The following is a 27123-nucleotide window of genomic DNA, read 5'->3' as shown; positions in this document are numbered from 1 at the left end:
CAGACTCCAACAATTGGAAGACTTTATTATTATTTTTAATTATCTCCAACTGGGGTTTCCACAGTAGAGTGGCCAAGACAAAGTGAAACAGTTGCCACCCTCAACTTCTCATTTTTTCCCTCCCTAGTGCTTTCTGAGTTTATGTTGTTCAGTACATGAGGTAAGCGACCCAGCTTTAAAACACCACCTTAAAAAACCAAAAAGTTATGAGGAAAGAGGGATGCCAACATGGAGTTTTAATTGCAGAGCCTTTCAGTGCTGTGGTTCAGCAATCCTTTGCAGAGATAGACACATATCTGAGAGGGGCACAGGCCAGTAGTTCAGGAACAGGGCTTGAAGCATCTCCAGCTTGCTTTAGCAGAACAACACTAGGAGCAATGAATAGTTAGGTCTTCATGGTGACTGCCCACATGCAAAAGGCCAGCTCTCTCACAGAGTTCTCACAAAAGAGAGCCATACAGGCATTAACAGTAAATCAAAGCATACAGAAAAAGGTTAGATACTCAGAGGGAAGCAGCATGACTCACTTCAGCTCACAGAGACAGCTCAGACCCCAGACAACAGCAACGCCTTCCTCAAAAGTGGAGGATGCAGAATCCATGATCAGCCCCTGCCCTCATTCCACAGGAGGCACGAGTCAGGATCAGGACGGGGCAAGTGCCATGCACAGAGGACACCAGGAAACACTATCCCTTGCTTGGCTAAGCAAGCAGGAAAATCAGTGTTGATTTTGAGAACAAGGCTGCTTAGCCAAGTGCCAGTCAATGGAAGCCTGTTCTCACTCAGAACCCAGCAAAGAGCCCCTTAAGGCAGGCCAGCTCTTCTCTCCACTCAATGCTCCATTTGCTTAAAGAAGCCAAGATGCACAGAGGCCAGGAAGCTTCCTGAGCTTTAGGCTGTGAGATGCACGTGCTGGCAAACAGTTTGTCACATTAAGCACTGAGCTACAGTAAGGTGCACTGGGACTTTTACACATGCTGTTGTCTGTGGGTCAAGCAGCTCTGCTTCCCTATTACAAAAACAGGAAGCCAGGGACTAACCCTTGCACTCACTACCACACCCTAAGCCAGGGTAGGGAGGCTGCCCTGAACCAGTTTTTGCCTTGAGAAAAACATCCACCTAAGACCATGTGGGGGCATCCTCTTATAATCCATCTTTATTTGTAAAAATCCACATATAAAATCTTCGGTTTCCTTTTACAAAAACATAAAGGCACATAAAACTACTCAAACTCTCATCCCCCTGGACTGATGGTCGGACATTCCCCCCACCCCAACCTCCCCCTTGCTTTCTCCTCCAGTCCACATTTCTTCATGTTTCCTTTAGTTTTCAGCTCAATCCTGCTCAGACAGTTCTGCTCTTGCGAAGATGAAGTATGCACACAGGGGAGATGGTGGAGAGGTGGCATGGGCTGTGCGTGGAATGTTTTACAGGTACTTTTTAGTAGTAGGTCTCTTTTTCCACCCAGCCTGAAAAAAAAGGAGGGAGAAAGCAGAGTTAGTCTCAAGGCAAACCAAATATGAGGCTCATGAGAGCTCCTTTTCAGTTTTTAAAAACTTGCACTGTAGAACCTGAGCTAATAAGAGACCTGCCACAATGGAAAATTCTTGCCAAAGTGATGTTCTCCAGCTCTCATGATCTCTTCCAGCTTTCTAGAACTATCCAAGCATTATTCAGTCTTTCCCATCTACTTTAGTGCATCTGTACTTTTATATAATGGGAAAGAATATAGGGACAGCAAGAAGCCCATAATTTGAAACTAACTGCACAATTAATGTTGAGGAAGGGGAAAACACAGCAAAATACAGCCCCAAATAGTGCTTAGGGGTTCCTAAGCTTTGCTGGGGTTTCTGGAGAACTCAGCAGCATAAAGAGGTGGGGAAGGAAACACAGTGATGAGCAGCACATTCTTACCGCCAGGGTTGCGCCTGATAATGAACTTTCTGACTTCATCATACACGAATATGAGGAGGGAGTATGGGAAAGCACAGAACCACCAGGTCGGCCTGTTTGGGAGAGGAGACAGTGAGAACACGGGCTGTGGAGATGCTCTTTGCCTGGCACAGCTCTGACTTGATGGCACACTCAAGCACAAGAAGGCTGGCATGACCCAGCTTGCCAGTTCAGTCAAGACTCCTCCAAGCCAAGAATTACTACCAGGTTTTCTGCTGCAATAGATTAATTCACTTTTGTATAATAATTCCAACACAAGGTGTGTCATGGCACCTTTGCTCATCTCTGTATCAGCACCTCCCCAGCTATCAATCAAGCAATATTGCCTCTAAGTACACAACCTTTGTGCCCAGAGCCTTACTAACTGGAACTGTATTGTTTCCCTCGTGAGTTACACATACTAACATCCAGCTGCTGCAGGCACTGGGCAGAGGCCAGCTTTCTTGTTAGGAAATGCTCACACTTCAGCACCCAACTCTTGGAATGCAAGATGTACCAGGATTTCTTTTTTTTCATGAAGATTTCATAGCACTTAAACTTTGAACAGTCCTCCGGCTTAAGACTAAACCCTGCCATGAAGTGTTGCAATGCTGTTGAGCAACACTTAAATGTTGGCACCTTCCCAACCATTAGGAAAGTTACTGTGCATCAACTGGTCATCTGCATCTACGTAGCAGCTTTTAAAAGACTTTACTACTTGTTCTCTTCCTAAAGGATGTAGTAAAAAAGCACAAGACGTCATCAGCAGTTCTTCAGTACCCAAGAGTCATTTGGCCTATGAATTACAGCAATAAAACTGGCTTTCTTTGGAGGTGCAGTACCCTACCCATAAAAATACTCCATGAAAATAAGTGCAAGAGGCAGCTACACTAGAGCACACGGGTACTGAAGTTGTATTGCTGATTTTTAGTGAAGCACTGAACAGGAGGCTCCTCATGAACATTCCACACACAGTGAAGAAAATCCCAGTGTGCCACAGGACAGCAAAGGATCATGACACCCTCTAGCCTGAAATCTTAAGACTAGGTTTGATGCTCCACTGGTTCACTACTATTTTTATCCATCTCCCTACCCCAAGCACTATTGTTCTGTGGTACAATCTGTTACACAAAAAGCACAATGCAACTTACTTCAGAGGATACATCCTTAGAGCAACATCCATCCCAGGGCAGTAGGACAGGAAGGCAGCCAGAGCAGTCTCCTCAAAGAGACCAAATATTAAGATCTTGTTCCTAGAAGAGACAGGAAAGAAGTCAAGGACAAAGTACTTTCAGAGATGACCTCCTAAAAAACACCTAGTTGCCACATGGGAATGAATGGAAACAGACATTCCAGTTCAGCCCAAAAAATCATCAGGTGGGGACTACCAGGCCCATCCATCCAAGGTGACAGCAGAGTTGCCATGATGGTATTTTCAGTTTCTTCAGAGACCGCTCATGATCAAATCAACCAGCATTGCTTTCACCACAAATTGAGGAGGTGGCTGAGGTTCATGCCATGAGATCTCTTGATGAACAACATCAGGAGATCAAGGCTGTATGCTGGAGTGTCAGTGTCCTTTGAGGTGGGCTAGCTCCCACAGACAATGCCAACAGAAGCCACCATTTCTTTGTCTCAGCCTGAGAACTGCAAGTTTACAAGGAAGAGAGCACCCAGTCTTCTTTCACTCACTACCAAGGCAGTCTAGTCAAGACTTTTGCCAAAACACCCAGACGCTGCTGGGATGAAGGACTAGAATGCTGTGTGCTGGAGAACACACAGAGTCCAATTCCAAATCTCCTCCATGGACAGGCTGACTTACTTCATCCCCTGCTGGAAGACAGAGTTTCTTCGGGTCTTACAAATGATCAAGTCTGCCCACTGCACGACCACGATGCTGACAAAGAAGGCTGTATGGCAAGTGAACTCCACTATCTTCCTCTGTTCATAGGTCTAGGAAGCAGACAAAGCAGAGAGCATTTGTTCAGACATGCTGCCTTTGCTCTCTGGTGCCCACACCAAGTTCAGCAGGCATTAATATTTTGGCAGGCAGCTTCTAAGCTGTGCCTCAAAACTTACCCATTGCTGCCCATAGCTGTCTTCCACATCATTAATCCATCGGTCATCCCACTGAACTCTGATCCCTAGCAAGCCGGAAGGCCAGAACCCATTCTCCGCCATGATTACAAAATAGGTGAAGAAACCTCCAAGGGCCTGGATCATACCTAAACAGGTAAGAAAGGATGATAAAACTGATTAAGCTACTGTGCAGAGCAATTATAACAGAACAACAGTTTGCAGGAAACCCTAATCACCTTAAAAATCACTCCTTGCAGGGCAGGGCTCAATGTCCCAAGCAGCAACTGTAGAAATAGTTCATACTAACATCAAACTCAGCTGCAACCCTTTTGCTGAACAGCTTCTGCCCCCAACTTTGTACAGTTACTTCTGTTCTGCCCTGTGCTGTGACGGCACCATACTCAAGGACACAAGATAAAACTCCCTTTGTATTCTTATTATGCCTTGCCTGCCCCCAACCCTTGCAAAACACAGTCAAGAAGGTTCCCAAGGTCTGCTGCAATTAAGCATGAGCTCCCATCCTGTGAACTGGGCACATCTCTGTAGCTGCCTTTAATCAAGGCTCCTAATGCTGTGTGTTCAGGGACACGCTGGAGAGAATCCTTTACTTCTAATTAAACTAACAATGGGATCTATGTTCTTGCTGAACAAGTCTAAACCAGAGGAGAGCTGGTTGTCAGCCAGTTCCTTTACAGCACTGTGCAATTAAACAAAATTACTGTGAAAGCGATTCAATGGAATCAAGCTGCACAAACCACCGTTATAAGCCATGGGGGAAGAATCATGGGAAGTTCTTTACTGCATGAGGTTCTGGTTTACACACCCCAAACCTCAACCCTACCAAAATAAGCAGAGCAGTCACTGACTCAAGACTGTGTACAACCCCTGCTACCACCAAGTTCAAACTGGTGCCAGAGAAAACAGAGCAGCTTACCAATCTGCCCATAGGCCATGCTGATCAGCCGTTCATTCACCAGCTTGTCTGTTTTGGGATTTCTGGGCTGCCTCTTCATGATGTCACTCTCTGCTTGCTCATATGCCAGGGAGATAGCAGGGACCTGAGGGTGGCAAGACTGCTCTTAGAAGAGTTTCAAGTTTCCACTACATAGAGTCTTCCCTGTCCCATGTATTCAGTGCCAGAAACAGCACTCCCCAAAAGTGATACTCCAAAAGGACCTTACCCCCTTCCCCAGTCTGTCCTTACAGGGAGCTGAAAGATCCTCATACTCAAGAGCCGCGAGATGAATGTGAATAAAAGGAGTTTCAGATGGTCACTTACTTTAAATCAAAACACTAGAGAAAACTATTTAAGCATTTTCCTTCCACCTGTCCTTTCTTTAGGGTACTTAAGAACATCAACATTTTTTCTTGAGACAAAAAAACCACATTCACCATGTCAGTGCCCAAGTCAATGCAGAGGATGGTGACTGTTCCCAGAGGAAGGGGTATGTTTGCAATGATGAAGATCAGGAACGGCGTGATTTCAGGAATGTTACTGGTCAAGGTGTAGGCAATAGACTTCTTCAGGTTATCAAAGATCAGACGACCTGGGGCAAGGAAGAGAGAACAGGGTAATTCTCACTTGTCAGCAAAAGGCAGCCAAGCAGCTCACAGGCAGCCTCAGTGCTAACACCAAATGGCAAAATGCTAGTGCAGCAAATGAAAGGGTTCTCTTGTATGTAAGGGTGAGACTGCTCCACGCACAGCAACACCTGTGGACAGTGACACTTTTGGTCACAGCAATCAGGACTCACTGCATACAGCAGTAGGATACTAAGCCTTGGTTTCTGCACATCATCAAGAGCCCCTGGAGGGACCCTCAGTTCTGCTCCTGTTTGAGAGCTACTTCTCCATCAGGGAGGAAAACGTCACACTCAGCTGGCAAAGATGACTGTAAGGTCACATGTTAGGCAACAGCACAACGTAGTTTTTGTTACTCAGCTCCTTCCTACTCTTACCCATCCTCAAAGGGTCATGCAGAGCACCCATGGAAAGAAATAGAACTTTTAAGGGAGGAGGAAGAGTGCTGCTCTCCTTGAAAACTCTTGTCATGGATGCAAGCTCAAAGAGCCCCCAGATGCCTTTATTTCAGAGGGGATGCTGAAGCATGTTACTTTACCACCACAACACACAAGTTATAGACTCACCTTCTTCAACCCCAGTCACAATGGAGGCAAAGTTGTCATCCAGCAGAATCATGTCAGCTGCCTGCTTGGAGACATCTGAGCCAGCAATACCCATAGCAACACCAATGTCAGCCTTCTTCAGGGCTGGGGAATCATTCACACCATCACCTGTGACTGCTACAATGGCACCCTAGTCACAAAAAGAGGAACAGCAAGACTGAAATCATCATGTAAGATCTTTTTTTCAGAAAAGCTTTCTCCTACCTTACAGATGAAGCACAAAAAAACGATTTCACTTTGCTGTAAATAAACCTTAGCTCCTCTCGCCCTCCCCTCACCCTTTCCCTGCTCTGATCAGGCTCATCAAGAGAACCATGCTGCTCTCTCTAAAGGAGACACTGGACAACATTTGAGCATGTTGGATCCTCCACTCCCAAGCACATTCAGAGAATTTAGGAATTAAGTTTACTAATGAACATCCTAGGATCAGAAGAAAACCTCAGTACAAACTGAAGATGTTTTCCTGTCAGACCCTTATATTTATGTTTCGTAGAGCAGCCTGACATCAGCAGCTGAAGGCTGCTGACAGACAGATTTAATCTGGCCCTTTGCATGAGGGCACTGAGGAGACTTAGCCCTAGCACTTCAACAGCAGAACTGCCTGGTAGCTTACATATATATGTCTGAGCATTTCTCTAATATGACATCCTTATTCTCCCTCTCTTTACCTGTCGCTGACAGCCTTCCACAATGATAAGCTTCTGCTGAGGAGATGTCCTGGCAAAGACAATTTCTGTATGGTGAAGCAGGATGTCATCCAATTGCTCACTAGTCATGTCCTTCAAATCTGAGCCATGAACCACACAAGCTTTGGCATCCCTGAAAACAAGATAAGGTATATTTTACTTCACAATAAGTTTCTCATAAGCTGTACTTGCCCCATAAAAATAAGGCTCTTCAGTGCTCTGGGGAAAGACCAGCTTCTACTATGACTAAATATTAATCCAGGCAGCCTTTGCACAAGAGATTTGATGCTCAAAATTTTGAGAGGCAGACAGGGAACACCAAGAAAAAGACAACAAAACAGAACCAAGCAACAGACAGAAAAAACTCATGAGCAAATTAATTCTTTCCATAGCTTTCTAGAAGGCATCAAGGCAAAGACTAGTTGTTTCCACAAATCTTAGCCTCTCTGAAAAAAAAGGAACTCCTGGCTCAGCTAGTTAGCTTCCAAGGTTTCAAGAGATGCTACTGTCTTCTGCAGGCAATCTTTTTTGCAATAGACTGATGACCATGTGACTGGTGATACATGGTTCTTCACAGAGAGTGTTCACACCACGCAAGTTCCAACTAATTTACACCCTTCGGCCACGAAAGCATGCAATGTTATATTTAGACTGGTTTGGTACCCTACATGCTGCAGCAAAATACCATCTCTCCAGCCCAGCATACCATCCCTTATAGGTCTAGGAGACTATCCATGCAGCTCTTGACATCACCCAGTTTAGACACAGAAATTCCTTCCCCACCCTTGGAGCCAGCTGCTGACCTGCTCAGTCATACAGCCCACCCAACCCCAGCCTGCATTGATGAGTTTTGAAGTTACCCTCAAAATCTCAAAAAAAAAAAAAAAAACCCCACAAAAAAAACCACCCAACCAAAAAAACACCTCAAGCAATTTCATTTCACAGGGTGTCTCTATTCACAGTTCATAAGCTACATGGCTGTCCTCCAGCCCAAACACAGGCTGGGTCAAGCTAAGCAATGCAGACAGCCCAGCCATTCTGCAAACAGCCTGCTTATGCCAAAGCACATTTTCTGAGGATGCCTCAGTCCCAGCTAGGCTATGAAGGCAATCATTAACCCTTAAGAGGAAGGAGCTCCCTTTTTACATTTATTCTGTTTGTAGCTATGCACTAGTGTCAACTCCTCTACCTGGCATAAGTCCTGCTCCCTTTACTCTCCTACAGTCTTAGTCTTAAGTACTTCCCACACACAAGACCTGCACATTTAATACAATCTTGTGCATTCTTCACATAACTCGTGATATACACTGAAGAGCCACAATATGCTGAGCTAAGCAAGAAGCCAAGCTTTTAATGTCCAGGGGGGAGATGCTGAGGGATTATCCAAGGCAAGGAGAGAGGCAAATGCTGAATTCTTTGAACAGCTCTGGCCTTTCCCAGCAGACATTACCTAGGGTTGACCTGGCTGACAGGAATGTTGAGTCGAGCAGCAATGTCTTCTACTGTTTCATTGCCCTCAGAGATGATGCCGACACCCTTGGCAATGGCTTTGGCTGTGATCGGGTGGTCTCCAGTAACCATGATAACCTGAAATGCAAACAGACTGCCATGAAAGCCATGCAGACTGCAGAGCAATGCTGCCCAAAAGGCAGGGCCCCTTACATTGAAAAGGCCACATGTCTTTTGTTCTACTTGTGAGCCCTAGCACAGAGCAAGTCTGATGTACAGGCAGTAACCTGCTACCAGTATGTGAGGGATTGAGGTGAATGGAAGACAAAAAATTGTTCATGTTGAGCTAATGGAGCCAGTTCAGTCTCCAGCCTGTGCTCCCCTCTCATTTTAGTCAGCACAGAGGCACATGCAGAGCTTACCCTGAGCCAAATCATGGGCTTTGGGAGACCATGCTCTCAGCACCTGCCAGGGCCCTAGCAGTTTGGAGTTTCAGTAATTTTTCAGTTCATGAGCACACAACCATTTGTATTTAACTTAGAAATTAAGCCTGAAGTAATAGTAGTTAAATCCTGATCAATTACTCCATCCACTCACATTAGAGTCATACAGGAGGTCAAGGAAGCCCTTTATTTCCACAGGTATGAAGTGAGGTGATTTTCAACCCAGGAATAAATTACCTTGATCCCAGCACTTCTGCATTTGCCAACAGCATCTGGCACAGCGGCACGAGGTGGGTCAATCATAGACATCAGTCCTACAAAGCAGAGTTTGTCTACAGGGAAGTTCAGGTCATCCGTATCAAACTGGAAGCCATCAGGGAACTGATCATCAGGCAGAGCCAAGTGGCAGAATCCTGTTAAGACATCAAACCCACATTTACTCTGTTCCTACACATCAGGAGGCAGAAAGAGTGAACACTTACTGCTTCTGCAAACAGCTGCACAAGAATAACAGGGCAGCTTAGTCAGAGACTTAGCCAGGGCTGTTGAGACAGGAGTCACACTCCTATTTTGGTAACTCTCAGCTGTGGCTAGGTGCCCAGTGGAATAAACCCAACAATACTGTGTTGTCCCATGGAAGGTCCCAAATGCTTTGCTGCATTTTGCAACTTCACTGCCAGGAGAGACCAGACCCTGCAGACTGCCTTTTAGATTAAAGGCAGGACTGTCCCTATATGGATTGCTGAAGTGACCTTAATACTATGGTTACACTGCAGGAACAGAGTGACCCTTCACTTAATCTGTGAGGAATGCATGGGAACATGAAGGACAAATATTTTCCAATGTAATCAGGCTGGTTTTCCTTACCTAACACTCTCTCCCCGAGGCCTCCCAACTCAAGGTAGGCATTCTGAAAAGCATCTTTCATTTCCTCATCCAGTGGTTGCTCTTTGCCATGAATGAGAATAGTGCTGCAGCGATCCAAGATCCGCTCTGGAGCTCCCTTCATCACCAGCAAGTAACGGGATTCTGATGGATTTGCATTTTTGTGGATAGACAGCTACGGGTGAAAGAAATGAATCTGTTATATAAACATGTACCGTGAAGGACACAGTAATCAACATTAGTGTTTTGCAACTATGGCAGCTCAGAGCCATTTGTGATGTTCTGCTCTAGTTCTCATTTACCCACACTTTAAAGAGGTTTACAAACTAAGGAGATTCTGCATTCTTTAGCATTAATGTATAACTGCAGGTGTTGTAATGACCTTTTCTGTATTCAAGTGCCACCTGTTAAGGTCACTTCCCAGCAGTTCTCTCCTATTCCCAGATTTGAGTTACTCCATGCTCTGTGCATTACTGCTACACAGGTTGAGAGCATGACTGATCCTTTGTTAGCAGCTAACACCTTAGTGTCAGTGCAGCTCCCACACGTGTAACTATGGTCTGATTTATAGAGCAGTCTTCAAGCAAGTAATGGCTAGACAAGATTTGGGTGCCAGAACAAGTTCAGAGTACAAGAGTACAAATTTGCACAAGTACTTCACACAGCAGCTCTCCTTTCAAGAGGACACCTGCTTACCTGGTACTTGTTGGTAGAGTTAAATGGTATTTCCACCACTTTGGGATACCTTTCTCTCATTTGCTTGACAGAACCACAGCACAGTTCAATGCATTTCAGAAGTGCAGACTCTGAGGCATCTCCTGCCACTGCTCTCTGAGGAAAAAATACAACTATCAAAACATACCACCACAGAAGACTGGATATTTAAAATAGATTTTAAGAATGAATTAATCACAGCCCAGTCCCAGCTTCTACATAACATTATATGAAAGCAAAGAAGAAAAAATTCTATTATCTAGTACCAACAAATACTGCATTTCAGAAAGCCAGGCCTCCCATCTTGAGAGAACAGCAGTCTTCTTGTGACAAAGTCAAGAAGCCCTTTAAAAGGGTTAGAGAAAGTCACATAACCAGGTAGTCAGACTAAGTGAGGCTGGAGGGTAAACTTTGAGAAGAACTGCTGTAAGCTGTTTGCCATGAAGAATAGCTAATGTGAGATGAAGACTGACTACATGCACACAGAAGCACTTCCATGTGCTCTCCCACTCCAAGATAACACCACCTTATCAAGCCTCTGGGAGAAATTTGATCTGTCCCTTCCCCATAAAGGTTGGCACTGGTAGAGATGGGGGTTCTCAGCCCAGGAGATCTGTATGTGCTCAGTGTCCTGGTGGAGCTTCCTTTGCTGCAATTGAAACCAAGTATTTCTTGCTCTTCTGGTCTCTCTCTTTGTGAGAAATTTACCTTTTTTTTTCATTTCTGTACTACTTTTTGGTATCTAAAGACTTCTCAAAACTTCCCTCCCCCAAGCCTTCCTTAAACAGGAAGAACTCCAGCTCTTTAACTTCAGGTCACATTTTGTAGATTTAAGATACAGGCAGAGGAGTGCTGGGGAAAAAGAGTTTGTTCCATCATCTCTACTACCACTGCATCAGAACACCCTTGGGAATAAGTTTATTAAGCAACATGACTAATACTTGACAGATTATAAGCACTGTACAGTTAATTTCAGCCCTGGCTGGGTCACAGTTCAGAAGGAGGAATGTAAACTGGTGCTATGCCAGCATCTGCACCAGCAATGATCCAGTGAAAGCTTAAGGAGACTGTCTCTAGCCAGTCTCCCACAACCACTGCTCCCTCTGCTCTAATGTTTATTTCTCCCAGCACCAGGTGTTTGTAGCTTTGAAGCGTACAAATGCCAGAGATAGCAATTCCTGGAACAGCCAGATACTGGGAAATGCCTAGGAAAGCTTTCTGGTCTTTTCTAGCCCTATCTGAAATATCTGGCCTCCCAAACTGAGTGTAGATGGCAGTGGATGGCAAGGATTCTGCTGTGGGGAAAAAAAAAAAAGTATTTTCAATCCCATCTCCCTGGCCCACAGCACACTTCCTCTAAGACTGCTAGACTGCAAAAAAGATTAAGAGTGGCAGCTACCTCTACTTTGCAGGTTTGTGTGACCCACAGGATGTAATCTCACTACCATTATGAGAGGATGGTGGTGAGGAACAAGACCAACACTTTTTGTTTGGAACTCACCTTGAGAATTGGTACGTTTTCCTGGCCAGCCTGAAACACAGCACGGTTACAGAGACCTGCAATTCTGGACAAAGCAGTCCAAGTGGCTGAGCTCTTATCAAAGGAAGCACCTGAAAGCAGACAAAGTGTCAAAAAGCCACCCCTCAAGAAAGTCACATAAGCTCAAAATCCCATAGATTTAAGAGCAAGAAACCTTATCTCAGAAACAGGAAATACTCCGAGCATCACTGCATCTCTTTCATTCCTCCTCCCTTCCCAGATACTTGAGGAGCAGCTGATTATTTTAAGACAGCAGCAGTGCAAGAGAACACCTCTGCTTTCAAGATGCCAGTAATGGCTGTATCCAGCAGCAACAGAAGGACACACTGACAAAGCCAAGGAATTCTGGATAGATAATGTTCATTCAGAGGGCTTGAGTAAGGGGTGCTAGGTTCTACCTCCAGGTTGTCTCACTGTATCCATCAGCCTAGGAACTGGGTGAAATAGCTCCCAAAGGAACAATGCTTAAATAAAGATACTCTCTCATTCTGGCTCTTAAGCTGGCTTTAAAGGAGATGAATTGAAGAGACAGTTAACCGATAACCTAACAAACTTTCTGTGAAATGAAATCTTCTAGGCTTACTTCCACTGCAGCCAAGCCAACCATTGCCAGGCCTAGGGCTTCCAAAAGATTTATAGCTCATTACTTTACATTAGTGTTAAATAAAGTGGCTTTTTAAAGTGGTGCAGATAGGCACAATGTTTTGGACTGGTTCAGGGCAGGATGCAGCAGCACCACTGGAAAAATATTTATGCTAATAATGTGTTGCAAGCACAGCATTTCACAAGGTAGACAACAGCTAGGAAACTCCTGAGTTTGGTTGTATTGAACAGTTCTGGAGAGATAAGCATTTCTCTCAGCTGTACAGCATACTGAGGCTTCAGATTCTTATCAACTAGGAGAAACTTCCTGCTAAAGTCTTACACTCATTGCTGGCAGTATGCAAACACAACCTGGATCTTCTGGGAACACCCCTGTCCAAAGGCAACCATCTAGTTCCACACGGGAACTTGCCATCTATGTCCAGCCTCAAGTAATTATTATCAAGGCCAATACTTCTGCTGTCATTACTTTCAACAGATTTAAGATTGAGCAATTTCATCAAGATACGTTCTAGCAAAGATAATCAGGTACTTTGCAAATATTTCTATGTACAGGACAAACATATGGGGCTGAACATTCAAGAGGCTCAAATTCCAATGGAGTAATTCTGCACAAAAGACAGGCTAAACAGAATTTAAGGATTAAACAGAATCATGGTACAGTGCAAAGCTATGTGTTATTTCAATTTTTATGCTCATTCTAGACTGTACGTTAGAAATCCTTGCATTGTGAACATCACTTGGACTAAGAGCTACAAACACAGGTTCTTAGAAGTACTAGTGTCCAGGTAGGTCCAGAAAAAGCCATTTTTTAATGAGATGCCTCAAGCACAGAGAGGTTGTCTTACCACTCTGGTTCTCTGTAGTATCAGCCTCATGGATCTGATTGTCAAACCACATGTGGGCAACTGTCATACGATTCTGTGTCAGAGTGCCTGTTTTGTCAGAACAGATGGTGGATGTGGAACCCAGGGTCTCCACAGCCTCAAGGTTCTTCACCAAGCAGTTCTTACGAGCCATACGCTTGGCTGTTAGTGTCAGACATACCTGGGGACAAGAAAGAAGATGTCAGGTTAGATGCACTTGTGCATTAATAACACTGCTATCCAACTCAATGTGGACATGGAATGACAACCAGCTTCCATGCCCAGCAGTGATTCCCTAACTCCCTGCTCACCCTGCCAGAGCAAAATAAACAGCAACACTTCAGCCCAGGTGCTAGGTTTAAATGACATTTTCCTCATTACAAAACCTCCAGCAAAGGCTTCAGCCTTTCAGCCTACTTCTCAGTGTATTAGAAAGGAAATAACGTGCCTCAGACTAACATTTCAGTCAAAGTTGCCACCTCCTAACGATAAAAGAGTTCTCAAGATAGCTGAAGGCAAGCCACGTATGAGAAAGCCCAAATTAGCTCTGGTGATAAGGCTTGCAAGTTGCTGGGGTAGAAAGTGAGCAGCTCCAGCTCACTTTCTCGCTAAAGGCTCTTATCTGGTTCCAGTTCCCAACTGTTCATTCCCTGGCTTGGTTGCTACTCTGCTTCCTAAGGCAGCATGCAAGCATTTTCTCCTGTCTACCACCACTCTCCGTACACCTAAGAACACCTAGATGCTCTCATCACCTCTTCAGGAAAGCAAACTTACAAAAACCTCTGACAGATCCCAGACCAAAAGCTGGGGCTAGACTGAAGCTTGCTGGATGCTCTGCCAGTCCTTAAGGGTTGGAAGGGCTGGTGTGCAGAACCTGCACACCAGGTGAGTGTAGAAACCCTGATGGCTGTAGCAGGAAAATCCCTTATTGCCACAGAAAAAGGCAGGACTTAGAACTCCTAGTCTTGCTCACTTCAGCTGTATGATACCAAGCCTCTGTGCAGGTCTAACTCAGGGACCCATCTTTATGAGATAAATTGCTGCAGAACTTGATGTTGATTCAGGCAATTAGTTAAAATACACTGAACTTATAAAGCCCAACCCTACACATTCATCTTCCATTACTTCAGTATTTACTTCTCTGAATGCACACTGAGATAAAGCACTCCACTTCCTTAAGGACCAAATTCAATCTTTTTTCCAACTTCACTCACCGTAACCGTTGCAAGCAGCCCTTCAGGGACATTGGCAACAATGATTCCAATGAGGAAGATAACAGCTTCCAGCCATGTGTACTCAAGGATGAGGGACAGGATGAAGAAGGAGACACCCAGGAACACAGCCACTCCAGTGATGAGGTGGATAAAGTGCTCGATCTCCATGGCAATTGGAGTTTTCCCCCCTTCCAGTCCAGAAGCCAAACTGGCAATACGGCCCATCACAGTGCGATCCCCAGTGCTAATGACAATGCCACGGGCAGTGCCTGGAAGAGAGATGGGTTTCAGAAAACAAAAACAGCCACAGCTTAATATCCTGTAGGTGTGGAAGAGGTGTCCTAAGTGGGCTTCAGCACAAAGACCCCATATTCAGAGCTGTAACAGAAGTCCTGCCAGAGATGCCTGACATTCCTGCTTTCTGCAGCAATTGTAATACTTCTTACAGCTCTACCTTATGGTTCACGTTATGTTATCTGCATTTCAACACTTTATATTTCTAATAACACAGGCAGGCTAGAAGACACACCACATAGCTTCTCCTCTGAAAGAAGCAAGAACAAAAACCCAGTAGTGCTGTGGAGTCTTTGCCCATTCTACAGCAGTGCAGTTAGAATGGACAAGGACTTTGATGGGGACTTCTACCCTGCTTTTGCATTCCCACTGCTTATCTATACAGCTCAATATCATTGCTCATACTTCAGGGAAGTAGGAGACACACATACCTTCCACACAGTTGGTGGAAAAGAAGGCAATGTTCCTGGTCTCCAGTGGGTTCTCATGGGAGAAGTCTGGAGACCTGGTTTGAGGCTCTGATTCACCAGTAAGTGAGGAGTTATCCACCTACATGAAAGAGTACTTTGTCATACACAAGAAGACAGATGCCTACTAGGTACTTTCCCCATCCTTCTCCACTCCAGCCCCCATTCACAGCGTAGAAGACTAATTCATCCTCCTTCAGAATGAAGTTTCCAAACAGCCTGTCACTACTGTACCTTGCAACCATGTGCAGATATGATCCGAAGGTCAGCTGGAATTCTGTCTCCCCCTTTTACCTCCACTAGATCTCCAACTACAACACCTTCAGCATTTATGCTCATCTTCTCACCATTTCTGACTACAAGTGCTTGCTGAAAGACAGTGAAGAAACAATCTGTGTCAAAAGCAACTCTTAAGAAAAGGCTCTAAAGAACTGAGAATCTTAAAATAGTTATGCTATGCTTCTACAGGGTTTCTACTAAGAGATGTTTATATCTATGTTATTTAAGAAAAATAAGTTGTTTTTTTCCTTGATATTAAAGCTCCTTGTTACCAATGTGATAGTGTGATAGTTATGATCCAGATTGTCCCTGAAGGAATTCAAATTTTAGTGCTTATCACACCAGTTATTGAACTCCCTAGACTATGGAGAAAGTGTCCTATTATTGTAAACAAGCTGATGGAACCCACAGGTTTTCAGGAACTATCTTGGCCTATTAGCATAGCTACTTAGAGCAGTCTCACAGATCCCTCAAAATTAAGAGCTAGTAACCCACATTAACAGCCAGGCCCTTGAAACTGGAGATGGTGTTTAAAACAATTAATACCTTTGAACAAGCTATGGCTTGCCAGATATCAAGGAAATTATTTATTCCATACCTGAGGCACCAAGTTCTTGAAGGACTCCATAATCTTGGAACTTTTTGCTTCTTGGTAATAAGAGAAACAGCCAGTAATGATAACCACAGCTGCCAACACAATACCCAGGTACAGCTACAAAGAGCAGAGAAAGTGAGTCAGAGGACAATCTGCCTGAAAGGCTTCCAGTTTGTCCAAATTAATTGCCTGGCATTTAAGTGCCCCATCACAAGCATGAAGGTACTTGCAGTCTCTGTTCAGTCTGAACACAAAGGCTGTCTACAAGCTAGTGTTGTTAACACAACACAAAGGAAGTTACCTGTTCATTTCATTATGTGGAAGGACTCCAAAACATGTTAAGCTCGCACACTGAATTTCCGTGCTTATGGGAAAAGCTTCTGGACTGAATGCTTAAAGGAAATTAATCTGCCTTGAGCCCAAAAGGCTGCTCAGCCTGCCTTGGAGGTAAACCAGACCTTTTTACTTACATTATCCTTGTTGGGCTCCTCCTCCATCAAGCTCTGTATGCCGTAAGCCAGAAAACACAGAATAGCACCAATCCACAGCAGGAGTGAGAATCCTCCGAAGAGCTGCCGACAGAACTTCACCCATTCAGGAGTGGTGGGTGGGGGGGTGAGGGCATTTGGGCCATCACGAGCCAGGATCTCAGCTGCACGTGCAGTAGTCAAACCCTGCAAGAGAGGTTCCTTTTTAGGCATTGTGGCAAGACCAACTGCAGAAGGTAGCTGTGAATTTGCTCGAGTTTTACTGCAGCAACAAGGAGCTGCTAACAGAAAAGGGAGATGTCCAAAGCTACCAGGGTTCCACAACACAAGTGCAGGATGTAAGAGATGAATGCCAAAGCAGGAGCTACAGGATGCTGAATGCTACTTGAGTAGCCTGCAGGCCATGGGCTTACGAACACAGAAGAAGGGCAGGACAAGAAGGATACAGCCACAGACTTTGAGCTCTGAGGAACAGCATAGTGCCATCCACCCTCATTAAATTATGGAACAAGTGAAAGCTGGAGGCCATTAAAGTGATGACATGTTGGAACAACCTTCCAGGAAGTTCAGCTTTCGGAAGCCAAGATCTTGGACACAAAAATGCAAATCTCTGTACTCTTTAAAGAGCAGACTTGATGCTATATGCAATCATGCAAGAAATGCATTAAGCAATGCAAACAACAGCAGAAGTATTAAACCACTGCAGTGCTTTTGCACTGGACTCTATCTAAGGTAGCCTAGGACATTTGCACACCTCTTACTGCAGAAAGGCAGAATTTTAACTGGTAGTAGCCATCATTAAGTCTCTGGGTATGTGCTAGCTCTCTAGACTACATTTGCAACATAACAAACATTTGTCTTCATTGCATGCTCCTCCAGAAAAAAACACTAAGAATCAACTTGACCTTGAATGACTCAGAGGCAGATAACAGTGACTTTGTTAGAAGAAAAGTCACTAAAGTATTGCAGTCAAGTTGTACAGTGGGAGGATAAAGAAAAGTATTTGTGAATTCCAACAGTTCTACCAAAGCCTGAGAAACTTAACTGGAGGAGGGGAGATTAAACACACCAAAAAAAAAAAAAAAAAAAAAAAAAAAAAAAAAAAAAAAAAAAAAACCACCATACCAAAATCAGACCACCCAGATCTCCCTTTGAAATGCTCTGAGCTGTGGCTGTTTCTTTTCAGATCAGGGCAAAGAGGGAAGGAATACAATGTTTACCTACCCGATTCAAGTCTGTTCCATATTTACGATGAAGTTCATCAAGGCTCAGCTTGTGGTCATCCTGAAAGAAAAGAAATCGTTGGAAGAGAAAAAAATCTGAGAAAAGAGCTCAGTAATTCCACCTTCTACCCCAGGTTCCCTATCTGTAACAGTTGGTGTGATAGCAGGACTACAGTTCATCCTCTCTGTGAAGAGAAATCTCAAACTCATTCTGGAATTCAGCACAGTCACATCTTTAGCATTCTTGTGACTACTTGGGTACTTGAAAGCTTTTTTGACAAAGTCTGACTTTCTCTCATTGCAGTCCTTACACCCCCAGCAGATTCTGTGAAACCTCAGTGAGTGGGTTTTTTTGGGAGGTTGAGAGAGGAATGGAAAGAAAAGGAGTTGGGAAGGAAGGTAGGAATGTACAGAAGATTTAACCTGTAATTTCACACATTTTTAAGCAGTGTTGCTATATTAAGCACTACTTTGGGGGAAGTGTTTCTTTCCCCAAAGAGGCTTCTTTTCACAGCCTGGCTACTTTTCAGTTGGATTGAGTTGGTTCAGAGCATTGCCTCACTTAAAAAGCTGTACTGGAGGAGCAGATGCTTTAAGTACACATGTCTACTGAACACAGAATGTAATCTTTGAGCTATATTTAGAATCCCCTCTTCCTAACAGAGGGGTCAGAAATGGTAAAGCCCAGTCTCAAACCCACAGAACAGAAACAAAATCTGCATCACCTTTAAGGACAGCAGATCTAAGCCAGATGATGTTCACAGACAGATATAGCATCATCCAGCTTTCACAGATGGAGATTGGAGACACTCCCCACAGCCTCAAACATGATTAGAAGGAATAACACTGAGGTCAGTCTGAGCAGAGGCCAGCAGTAAATGGAGCTGTACAGCCTCAACTCCTCAGCTGGAATGAGAACAGCAGTCCCACTCACATGACAGCACAATAAAGCCTGTAATGCTGCTATGCAGAGAGCGCTTGCCTGGCTGAGGAAATACATCCATACTGTGCTGTGGGTACTGCAGGCAAGCACAGACTTAGGTTCTGTGTCAAGTGCCTTTTGAGAAGTGATGTTGCCAGGGTCTATTGTGCCCTCCTCTTGATGCTGAAACACTGACAGCACATCTGACTTGGGGACAGAGGGGAGGAGAAGGGAGATCAGTGCCTTCAGTCACACCACACCATCAGCACACCAGCTCGTTTCTCTTACAGTCAGATTAGGCACAGGGCTTTAGGCATAGCAAACATCCTTAAAGCTGCCCTTTCTGTGCCCTACACTCTTACCATCACAACTTCTTTTTTAAGTTCATCCATGTCCCTCTCCTTCTTCCCCTTCTTCTTTCCACCATGCTCTGATGTAGCAGTGGGCTCATACTTGTCTCTTCCAGCCTGCAAGGGAAGACACAGCACTATTAGAAACACCTTACAGTCAAATTCCACAGCAGTAGACATGAACTATACACACAAGACTGCCAGGCAGACCAAATTATCACAGTTTATTAAAGCTTTAGTAAAGCCTTTGACACAGTTTCCTACAGCATTCTCTTGGAGAAACAGGCTGGTTGGACAAGCTTGTGGCTTGGACAGGTGCACTGTGTGCTGAGTAAAAAACAGCTAGAGGGTTGGACCAAGAAAGTGGTGGTGAACAGAGTTACATCTAGCTGGCATCTGGCCACCAGTGGGGCTCTCCAGGCCTCAGTATTGAGGCCAGTCCTGTTTAATATCTTTAGCAGTGATCTGGACAAGCAGATTGAGTGCACTCTCAGTCAGTTTGCAGATAATACTAAGCTGGGCAGGAGGGTTGATCTGCTGGAGGGCAAGAAGGCTCTGAGGAGGAATCTGGACTCGCTGGATTGATGGTTTAATAAGGCAAAGTGCTGAGCCCTGCCCTTGGGTCACAACAACCCCAGGCAGCACTACAGGCTGGAGGAAGAGTGGCTGGAAAGCTGCCCAGCAGAAAAGGACCTGGGGGAGCTGGTCAACAGTGGCTCCACATGAGCCAACATGTGCCCAAGAAGGCCAATGGCATCCTGGCCTGTGTCAGCAACAGTGTGGCCAGCAGGACCTCAGCAGTGATTGTCCCCCTGTACTTGGCACTGGTGAGGCCACACCTTGGGTCCTGTGCCTAGTTCTGGGTCCCTGATTGCAAGAAGGACATGGAGGTGCTGGAGAGTGCCCAGAGAAGGGCAACAGAGCTGGTGAAGGGTCTGGAGCACAAGTCTGATGAGAAGCAGCTGGGGTTGCTGAACCTAAAGGAGGTTCAGGGGAGACCTTATTGCTCTCTGCAACTCCCTGAAAGGAGGCTGTAGCCAGGTGGGTGCTGATTTATTCTCCCAAGAAGCCGCAGGCTAAGAGGAAATTACCTCCAGTTGTGCCAGGAGAGGTTTAGATTGGCTATTAGGAAAAATTTCTTCACAGAAAGGGCTGTCAAGCCCTGGAACATGATGCCCAGGAAACTGGTTGAGTCACCATCCCCAGCAGTATTTAAAAGATGTGTAGATGTGATACTTGGAGAGATGGCTTAGTGGTGGACTTGGCAATGCTGGGCTAGTGGTTGGACTCAATTATTTTAATGGTCTTTTCCAGCCTACATGATTCTATGAAAGTTATGCCACTACAATAAGTAACAAAAATGAGCTAGTGAACAGAGAAGTCTGCTCAGTATCATATCAAACACACAGATTAGACCCAGACATTGTGCTAGCTTAGCAAGGAAGAAAGCAAGCTACACACTATTCTGGCAGTCTTGACGCGTGAGCCTCGGCTCAAGCTGAAAAAGTGATGAAGAGCAGAAAAAACCAATTCCTGAATGTATGTTTCCTTCAAGACATTAACTCCTCCTCTCCCCTCCCAGCCTTCCACCTCCTCTGGTGAGAAGGAGCAGCCTGTCAACTGAAGATAAATAAGAGGTGGTACCTCTGGCTGGTCTATTCTGGGGGCTAAGTTCCAACACTTTCATTCTCAGTTTGGCAAACTAGCTGGCCGGTTTACACAACAGAAGTCTGCTTTCAATTTATGGCAGTTTGAACAGCAAGAATGGCATACAAAGCAGCAGTAAACTTTTGCAGATTCAATCTGTGCTTAGTCCTGCTTACACTTCACAGAGCAGATGATTTGCTTAAAGCCTCTTTATTCAGAACAATTTTTATTCACTTTTATTACAGTTAATTCTACATGAAATTGTGCAAAGATTTAGATCTAGTCACAATGGGGTAAACAAGCACCTAAGGACAAACAAATGATGATTTAGTGCACATAAACATCACTTAAGACAATCTTCTGTTCCCTTCTGTGTGGGACCAATTACATCCCCACACTCTGCCAAGTTTTATGTGATGAGATTTTCACCTAATAAGATCCCTGAGAAGAACTTTAAGATGAAACAGCACTTAGTGGCACCAGAGTCAAATCTTTAACAAGATTAAGAAAAGGTTTCAAAGGCATTGCCTTGCTTGTTCTTTGCATGAGCATCTCAAACCATGAACTGGACTCTAGAAAGCTGGATTCCTGCAAGTGACCTGGACACAGGAACTATTATTTGGATCCAAGACCTGTTCTGATGAGCAGCTAGCACAGGAATAATTATCTATTTCGAGAGAAGTATAAATCAAAACCAAAAGTGAAACTGCATGAAAAAGAAGGAAGATCATTACTTTTCTGAAAGAACCTGTCAGTCACATCTAGACAAGGGTTTTACTATGCTGAGAAAGCTCTGTGTGCAACACTCTGCAGCCATAGTCACACATTTCACATTGCATAGAAAATCTCCCCTTGCCCTGCTCATTAAGGCAAGCTTTGCACGCCACTACTGAGCTGTGCAATGGAAACATCTTTTAATAAGTACAGCAGAACAAAGCTATTTGCCTCCACTGATCCAGGAAAAGGACACAGAACTCCAGACTGTCAGCATTCCTGACATTCTCTTCCTTGCACCTAAACTCCCATTTCCCTTCTTCAAAAAGTGAAAGCCACAGTACTTAAATCAGCAAGGTCCTTGCATTCCAGCATCACAGGATTTTGCCTCAGGGCAATTCACGAAAAGCCACCATGAAACATCTCTTTCAGTCTCTGAAGGAAACAACTTTGACTTCTGCTGGAACTATGGCAGACAAGTCCAAACAGGGCCATGCACAAAACACATGCCTCTTGATTACTGCTTGAGATGAGAAATGATTCCTAAAGAAGGTGAAGGAGCTAGTGTCATGTTTAACTACCACTCCATCACCTTCAGCTTCACTCCTTCTCCCCAAGGAAAGCTTGGCAAGCTCTTGCAGGTGATCTAAAAACCTCCTGGTTCTTTGAAACTTCTGTGAGAAATACAGTTACTCAGCTCATTGGGGGCAGTGAATAATCCCAGGATATAGAGGTGCTTAGGCTTTTTCAGCTGCAGCTGAATCAATCTACAAGTGGCCAAACATGAAAAGGCTCACTGCCCTTGTTCAAGCATGATTTGCTTTAAAACAAAACAAAAAAAACCCCAAAAAAAACAACAAACCACCAACTTAAAAAACCCAGCAATCATCTCCAGTCAGAACAAAGAGTGGATAGAGTTACTTCTTTCTCTAAGCACCCAAGTATTTGGGTCTTAATGGAGTCTATCTTACTGGAGTCTATCTTATGGAGGAGCTCAGCAATTCCTCAGCTTGAAAAAAAAAAAAAAGGCAGCACAATACTTTCAATACTTCCCCTTCTGTTGCTTTAGCACTACATCCCACCCTTACTGAAAAGGTAAATAGGTAAGTCAGGAGAATCAGCTTCAGCTCTTGTTAAAGGATCATTTCATGCAGAATCCGAACTTCCTGCTCCATCATTCAAATCTGAACTTGATACAGGCATCAGAGTCCAAGTCCTGTCCCTGTTCTGTGCCTCCAGGGCCACTGCCTCCCTTCCTGCAGATGAGCCCAATCTGTTCAACAAAGGCTTGTGCTGGCTGGGCTGCCAGGGGAAGAGGTTTTCATCCCACCTCGGCGCTGTAGGATTTCCCTGCTCTCCCCTTCTTTTCCTGTTATACAAAGAGAAGAAGGCCTGTGGTACTCCACATCCACATCTTATCAGGATTTAATCACATGGCCTGAACACAAAGGAAGGTCTGTCTCATCAGAAATGTCACCCCTGTTCCTTGACTTAGCCCAAGAACTGACTCATCAAAACTGCCTCAGAAAAAAAAACAATGCAGCTTCTTTTTTTTCCATGCAAGATTTATTTTTTTTCCACTGGCTTAAGCACAACATTTGTACACACCAGCGTAAGAAGTTTTATACATCCCCCAGAAAATCCTATTGTCTTTCAGCTACAGCTGATGATTTTCCGCTCTGGACTAATTGAGCCATTCATGGCTGATGTTCTCAATACAAGCCGTGATTGACCAGGAAACAGGAGGGGTACAAATCAGCAGACAAGCTCAGAAGTACCCTGTTCTAAGATCACCTAATCCAACAAGAAATGTCAAGTAAGAGCCAAAACAAATTATGCTGTCTCTGGAGACCTGGTCTGTTTTACTGCTTATGTCATTATAATCAATTGTGCACAGAAAACAGAAAAGTTACTGTCCTGCTGCCTTGTGAGCCAGTAAATATATTAACCAGATGAGTCATAAAACTAACTCCGCCTGTTGGACTGCAAACTCTGTTCCATGACCCTATGTAATCCTAGCAAGAGATGGAAGAGATGGTTTCTTTGGATTATTCTTACTCCTTCCCAAGAACTGTGTTCAATCTCCTATCTTGAATCAAAAATTTAATCTGCATCAATTGGGAGGACTCTCAGCATTTAGGACAGTACAAGGCAGTTTTTACTCAACAGCTAGCAATTCCTAATTGTGCAGTCTGCTGCTTCCCAAATTATGAAAGGACAAGCTCTTCTCCCATGAGAAGAGATGCAATCCTAATCAGGTTTTTAATCATCGGGATAAAACAGAGGACCACCCACACACCTTAAGCCCTGTCTAGGTATTAGGACAAACATCTCTACTGCTCTGGAGTTGTGTGAAGACCCAAGAGCAGACATTTCCAAATGTCATCACTGCACAGCTGAGCAGCCCATCCTGGGTTTTTTGGTGCTTCACCAACTACAAAGAGTCACCTTCCTCACTTCTTTGCCTGTAATAAATAGTCACCATAACTCCAGACATCTCTAGTACTTGACAAACACATCAGTGGACTGGACCCAGTTTTCCCCTAGACTAGCTGGTGAAGGCTATCCATTGGAAAGGCCTGGGTGAAAGACGAGCTGCAGTTTTCAGCAGGTCACGACTGGAGTGGGTTGTACTGCTCACCTCACTTGCCAGAGATCCCTGTCCCTGTTCCCCCGTTTTTCCAGAAACACAGGCTGACTAGGCTCAGGGTTTTCTCTGGCAAAAGGACTAGCCTCTAGCCATAGTAATAAAAAGTGAACTGTCATAAAATAGCCATAGTAATAAAGGAATGAAGAAGATAGGGGAAGGGGAAGGTAATATATTAAGATTTTTTAAATTGCACCAGATAAGAACTGCTTTGATTTGCATTATTTCCCCTCAGTTGGTTCCATTATGCAATAAACCTTCCTAGTTCCTGACAGGGGGAAAAATCTTTAACTGGGGTTCAAAGAAATCCAAGCTAGCTAAGAGGTGTTTCTGCTCCACACAGGGGTACTTGATCACAGCATCCAGCTTCAAAAAGCCTTCGCTACTGTTTCCAACAGCCTTCACACACACTTTTCTTTATTTAGAAGATACAATCTGAATTAAGGACATCTCCTCCCCATAGCCTTTAAGGCAGAGCTGAGCTCCAGAAGTGACCCAAAGCACACACCACTGACTCTGTGCTATGCCTGTGTGGCGAGGGAGATGGGAGTGAAACATGCTGCTGTCTACCAACAGCTTCCAGTCAGCTCTTAACAGGAATGAAATCCAGAGTGCTTTCCTCCACTACACACTCCCCCGTTGGATAATCTGCTTTTTGGACTGCATAGCAGCAGCTGGCCCTCCCCTTGCCCTATTACCATTTAAAGTAAAACAGACTCAGCTTCTCCTCACAGCCACAGAGAGAAGAAACTTGTTTTCTCACACTTAGGCTCTTTTTTTCTCTTCCATCCAATGCACCCATGGGAAAGAAGTTTCCTTTTTGGGCACCCTAACTCAGGGCAGGCACATGCTGTTCAGCGCTGCATCCACACTCTGCTTTTTTCACTGCCTCACTCTCTCACATGCCCATTTTTCAGGGGGTCCCCAATCATTTGCACACATTCTCAGCGCTGAACGAGCAAATCTTGTGACTTGCTACCAGAAAGCATGAGACAGCAGTATTATCCCTGCTGAATTATCCCTTGTGGCAGCACTTCAGTTTCAGGCTAATTGCTTTACTATCCATGCAAGATCTGAAATCTGAAGTGGAGCAAGACAGCTTTCTACACTGGAAAGCGTTTGTACCTTCTATTAATCCCACCAAGGCAGGAGAAGCTCCTGAAGCCTTTTGTGCTGCAGCCCTAGACACACACACAACTCAAAGGCTGCTCTGATGATTTAAACAAGATTCAGAAAGTATTCAGTGCCCACACTGCCAGATCTCTCCTCACTGTTTTATCTCCTAGATGAATTTTACTGCCCATACCGCCTGTTGCGTACTGGACCTAAATACAACAGGCTGCGCTGCCAGGCAACAGAAGAACTTAGGAAAAGAAACCCCATACACAGAACAAATGTCGAAAGCCCACCCCACACACTCCTCAACCCTGTTTTCCAAGCAACTGTCCATTCAGCCATGTTCTTGCAGCTCTCCCTACTACTCATGCAGTTATGTCAACATTGGTGCTGCTGTACTGCACCGACGAGGACAATACAAAGTCAAATCAATGTTTGAACAGCGCTTGGGAAGCACTGAACACCTGTTGGCAGGGAACATGCTACCACCGCTGCCATGGCCCTGCACGGTCACCCTCCTCAGGAAGTAGAGAAATCGGGGAATTTTACAGGAATGCATCTAAACCAAAAGTAAACACGAATTTACACACCTCCAACTACACAAGATACACACGGAAGCATTCGAAGGGAAAAAACAAACACCCAAGCAACAAACCCCAGAAACCTGTCTCTAGTTTTTTTGACATAAAATGAAATCAGAGCAAGCCAAGAGGTGTTTCTGCTCCACACACGGGTGCTTGAGTACAATATCCCCCAACAGCCTTCACATACACTTTTCTTTAGTTAAAAGATACGATTTGAATGAAGGACTTCTTCCTATAGCCCTGTAATGGGCTATAAGGTAGAAACAATGCTGATCCAGGGCAGAAACCGCTGCACAGCCTCCTGCGAGAAGTTATCTCCCCAGTGAACAGGAGACCTCAGGCGTGTTCGCCTCCCTTCTGCCACCATCTCCCATCACACTCTCGCTGCCACCAACAGGCAAATTCGCCCTAATAACGCTGACGGCTTCCCTTCTCCCGCACCCCCCCCCCCCCACGCCGGGCCCTCGTGTCTCAAGAAAAGTCTAAAGTTCTCTCAAGAGCCCGGAGAGCAGCCGCGCTCCCTCCCCAGCTCCGCAAGGCCACGAGATAACACCAGCCCCGGGGGCTGCGGGCAGACGAGGGGCCCCTCGTCGGGGAGACACGGCCTCAAGGAGGAGCCGGGGGCTTTGGGACGCCGGCTCCTTGCCCCGGGCTCCGCCACGCCCTCGGCCCGGCTCTTCCTTCCCGCGGGCGGCGGCGGCGGCCGCCCTCGCACGTTGCTGGGCGGCTCGGGCACCGGCGCCGCTCGCCAACGGCCACGGCCGCCCTCGCACCCGGCCCGACGTGGCCGCCCCGGCCCGGCACACACAAAGCGCAGCCTCGTCGAAGGGAAAGGGGCATCGGCCACCGTCCGGCTCCGTGAATTTCCCATTTCCCGCCCCGGCCCGGCCTCGCCGCTCACCCCCTTGCCCATGGTGCCGGGCGACTGCGTGCGGGTCGAGTGACGGGGGGCGAGGAGCGGGGCTCAGCGGCGCCACGTGTCCCGGCCGGCGCAGGTGCGGAACAATAGGAGCACCCCGGCCGGCGCCCTCCTTCCTCTTCTTTCTCCTCCTCCTCGGCTCCTCGCCTTCGCCTCGCCCCCCTCCGCCCCCGCCCGGGTGGCTCCTCTCCGATGCCGCAACCGCGCGGAGCTCCGGCCGCCGCCGGGTTCCCGCCGCATAAAGAGCCTCGCTCCGCCGCCCCGCCCAGCCCGTTGTGGCA

The 27123-nt window shown here is 45.5% G+C and overlaps 1 protein-coding gene across 1 annotated transcript; it reads right to left on the bottom strand.

Moving 5' to 3' along the window:
- ATP1A1 (ATPase Na+/K+ transporting subunit alpha 1) lies at positions 1-27123 on the bottom strand. Its single transcript, XM_053934171.1, has 23 exons — positions 26825-27123; positions 19228-19332; positions 17945-18004; positions 16703-16906; positions 16236-16349; positions 15593-15727; positions 15323-15440; positions 14598-14866; positions 13366-13564; positions 11876-11985; positions 10357-10491; positions 9643-9835; positions 9013-9188; positions 8334-8470; positions 6866-7016; positions 6159-6327; positions 5404-5558; positions 4946-5069; positions 4012-4157; positions 3755-3885; positions 3084-3185; positions 1915-2006; positions 1-1469 (listed from the first exon to the last, which is right to left on the bottom strand). Exons 1-23 carry the CDS (start codon positions 26834-26836, stop codon positions 1441-1443), a joined length of 3066 nt encoding a protein of 1021 aa, XP_053790146.1. The 5' UTR covers positions 26837-27123; the 3' UTR covers positions 1-1440.

Source organism: Vidua chalybeata, chromosome 2, assembly GCF_026979565.1.
Source record: "Vidua chalybeata isolate OUT-0048 chromosome 2, bVidCha1 merged haplotype, whole genome shotgun sequence".
Lineage (NCBI taxonomy): Eukaryota > Metazoa > Chordata > Aves > Passeriformes > Viduidae > Vidua > Vidua chalybeata.
The sequence above is the reverse complement of the archived record's forward strand: the minus strand, read 5'-3'. Positions and strand labels throughout refer to the sequence as shown.